At 21.5% G+C, this 4,269-nt stretch overlaps 1 protein-coding gene across 1 annotated transcript; it reads right to left on the bottom strand.

The window, feature by feature from the left end:
• Positions 1–171: 171 nt before the first annotated feature.
• Positions 172–3,684, bottom strand: PRSY57_1025700 (hypothetical protein; the record flags this gene model as incomplete). Its single annotated transcript, XM_012907846.2, has 1 exon — positions 172–3,684. One exon carries the CDS (start codon positions 3,682–3,684, stop codon positions 172–174), a length of 3,513 nt encoding a protein of 1,170 aa, XP_012763300.2.
• Positions 3,685–4,269: the final 585 nt, after the last annotated feature.

The following is a 4,269-nucleotide window of genomic DNA, read 5'->3' as shown; positions in this document are numbered from 1 at the left end:
AAAAAAAAAAAATATAAAAACAAAAAAAAAAATTAAAAAAAAAAAAAAATTTAAATAAAAAAAAAAAAAAAAAAATATATTTATATAAATATATATATTTTTTTTTTTTTTTTTTTTTTTTTTTTTTTTTTTTTTACAAATCTATCTTCCCTTTTTACCCGCACACGAAATTTATGACTTCTTTTGTAACTTACATTTTTTATAATTAAATATGTCATTATCATAATTAACACTACGACGTTTTATTTCATCTGTTAGAATATGAGAAGAATAATTTTTCACAATTAATCGTGTATTCTTAGGCCCTGAATATTGATTTGTGGGAGGTGCCTTATCATGTATATTATGTGACAATCTAGACTTGTTGAAATGTTTGTAATTATTATAAAACTTTTCATCATTCTCATTCTTTTCATTTCCCCCTTTCATATACTGAATATTGTTATCTTTTTCACTCATATAATAATTTCTATAGTTTAATTGATTTTTATATTTTTTATTTTTTATGTGATGTATTTTTTCTTTATTCCTTTTGTTATACATGTTATATTTGTCGTATATATTATTGAAGTAGTTCATATATTCCATATTTTCTCCCACACCATGTTTATTATGACGAATGTTGTAATAAGTTTCACCTGGAAAATTATCATAATGGTTATTATTATGACCATCATAATAATTATCATCCTCTTCATCATAATGGTTATTATTATGACCATCATAATAATTATCATCCTCTTCATCATAATAATTATTATTATCATCATCATAATAATTATTATTATCATCATCATAATAATTATCATTCTCTTCATCATAATTATTATCATTCTCTTCATCATAATTATTATCATCCTCTTCATCATAATTATTATTATCCTCTTCATCATAATTATTATCATCCTCTTCATTGTCATCGTTTAAGGAATAAAAATTGTCACTTGTAATTTCATTTTCCTCACTTCTACACGACACCGAATTGTTATCATACCTTTTATTTTCCACATCATTATATAACAAATCCTTGGATGATCTTTTATTTCTTTTATGCACTTCAGAAATATGTTCGATGGGTTTCCTTCTTTTTTTGAATTTTCTACTTTTTGGTAAGGAAAAAACCAAAAAAGGTTTTTTTACATCATTCTTTGGATAATTCAGTATTTTTTTCTTTCTTTTATTTATTTGCTTTAAATTTTCCAAGGTTATATCAAGTCTTTTTATTTTTTCCTGCATATTTTTATACACATTTGGTGTCTCTTCATTTTGCCTCATATAGGTATCATAATTGAATTCTTCATAAATGTTGGAATTATAAATAATTTCTTTTTCCTGTTCTTGGACGAGGTTACTGAAAATTGTATCAATATTATTGTTTTGATCATATGAACAATCATCTTTTGCACCATATGAACAATCATCTTTTGGACCATATGAACAATCATCTTTTGGACCATATGAACAATCATATTTTGGATCATATGAACAATCATATTTTGGATCATATGAACAATCATCTTTTGGTACATGTGAACACTCACCATTTTGATCATATTCAGACTCTTCACATTTTTGATCTTCATTTATCAAAACAACATGATGTTTTTTTCTTCTATTATCCTCATAACTTTTGTTTTCCTTCAAATGATTAAACATACCATAAGTATCACTGAAACTGTCTTCCTTTGTGTCATAATTAATATTTTTATTTTTAATATTTTGCATAACATGATAATTGTTATCCTTATCTATATCTTCAGAGATAGAAGAATTTTTTTTTTTTTTTTCTTCTTCTTTTCCTTCTTCTCTTATATTTCTTAAATTATTACTTTCATAATTAAAACCACAATTTTTTGTATTATTATAAATTATATCTTCTTTTTTTTTTTCTATAGATGATTTTTTCTCCTTATGATGTATCTTCTTCACTTTTTTACTATCATCAAAATGATTATTATCATTATAATTATCATTATTATTATTATTATTATTATTATTATTATTATTATTTATAACAAACGCATCCATAGGTTGTTGAAAAACATCTTCGTGTTCATATTTCTTATCATTTTCATATTCATTAAAATCACATGATATATTAAAATATGAAGTAAAATGCACACATCCTGTTATAATATGATTATAATTAAAATTGGTGTCACCCTTTGTATATTCATTATCATATACTGGTAAATATATTTGATCATCGAATTCATCCATACTAGAATCATATTCATCGCTTGATGTATAATCAGATAAATAAAAAACTATTGATTTGTTATTATTATCGTAATTGTTTTTATTGTCATATATGTGGCTGTCATTATTATTTAATTCCACTTTTGATGATATATACAAATTTGAATTTATATAATCATCATCATCATGGATTTTATTTCTACTTATGTGTGATTTTCTAGACGAATCAAACGTGTAATCATATTTATAATCACGTGATATATTTGATAAATGTTTCACATGGTTTGTGTTCATCATATATATATCCTGCTTGTGTTGAAAAGTTTTATTTTTATTATTTTTTTTTTTTTTTATTTTATTTTTGTTCTTCTCTAATATATAAGATATTATATTACCAAAATATATAATAAGATTTTCTTTAAAGTTTTTTGTAGAAAACAAACATAATAAATTTAAGTCTGAACAGAATTTAATTATGGTCTTCAGTTCATTTAAAGGAAGAGACATATTATGATCCTGGAATTTTTTATTTTTAAAAAAATATTTAGTTTTACTAGATGGAATACATATATTTTTATTATTATAAAAAAATTGTTCTCTTTTTATTCTTTCTTTATTTAAACTGAAATCACAAGTTTCTAAAGAACTGATGATAAATGAATTATCTGTATTCTTTAAAAAAATATTCTTTTCATTAGATAGATCTTTAAGATTAAGTAAAAAAAGGGTTGGATCTAATTGTATAATAGATTCATTTTTATAAATATAATTTTTCATTGGTGTGTTGAACGTTTTCAATTTTAGTATTGCACTAAAATAGGTGTTATACTTTTTAAATTTTATAATTATTTCTAATTTATTATTATTATTATTATCATCATGACCATCACTATGAGCATTAGCACTATCATCATGACCATCACCATCCGTATTATTATTATTATTATTATTATTATGATTTATATTATGTATATTATTATGATTCATATTATTATTATTTATATTATTAAATTTCAGAGTTATCTTGGAAAGATGTATATTCCACTTTTTATCCTTCCTAAAATATGACTTGTTGTTATCATCTGGATACATACCATCACAAACGATTGATTTAATTTCATCATTATTTATATTATTTATTCTTGCTTCTTCATTCATATCATCTTTCTTGTGACTATTATAAGATCCATGCTGTGAATAAGTACTCCTCAGATGTTTAACTATCTTATGATTATATATACAATTGTAGAAATCTTTTGATTTTACAGTTCCATTAATTATATTCTTCTTATCTCCATTTACATCATTTAATATAAAAAATTTCTTATCAATATGTATCACCAGTTCATTTGTTAAATTATTTGAGCCGCTTAATTCTAGCTTATTTCTTGTTAACTTAAAATGAACATTTTCACAAATATGGGTAAACAGTTTTAAGATCTTTTCAAATATTTCTATATATGGCTTTTTTATGATCAACTCCATGACGACCTTCCAACTGATAAATGTGTAGCAAGCTAGCTATAAATAAATAAATATATATATATATATATATATATATATATATATATATATATATATATGTGTATTACGTATAAATTACACACAAATGATTGAATATTTATTTTAAATATATATATATATATATATATATATATATATATATTGTTGTTTTCCTATCTGATTATTATGCCTTTTCCACATATATATGTATCATTTGTACCTTCAATGTTCGACTCGCTTTTTAAAACATAATCTTTTATATGTGTGGTCCTTTCCCCTCTTTTTTTTTGAGAAAACCTTAAGCAATATCTAAAAAAATATATAATCAATTATTTAAAAAATCGATATAGATATAAATATATATATATATATATATATATATATATATATATATATATATGTATACATATTTATATGTATATATTCTTAATTTTTTTTTATATATAATCGAGGAAATATTTCTATATTATTACATCTTTTATATATTCACACATAAAATTATACATATAATATATATATATATATATATTATATTTATTTTATGTGTAGCCATTTTTTTTTTTTTTT

The sequence above is a fragment of the Plasmodium reichenowi genome, chromosome 10 (assembly GCF_001601855.1).
Source record: "Plasmodium reichenowi strain SY57 chromosome 10, whole genome shotgun sequence".
In the NCBI taxonomy this organism is placed as follows: Eukaryota; Apicomplexa; class Aconoidasida; order Haemosporida; family Plasmodiidae; genus Plasmodium; species Plasmodium reichenowi.
The sequence above is the reverse complement of the archived record's forward strand: the minus strand, read 5'-3'. Positions and strand labels throughout refer to the sequence as shown.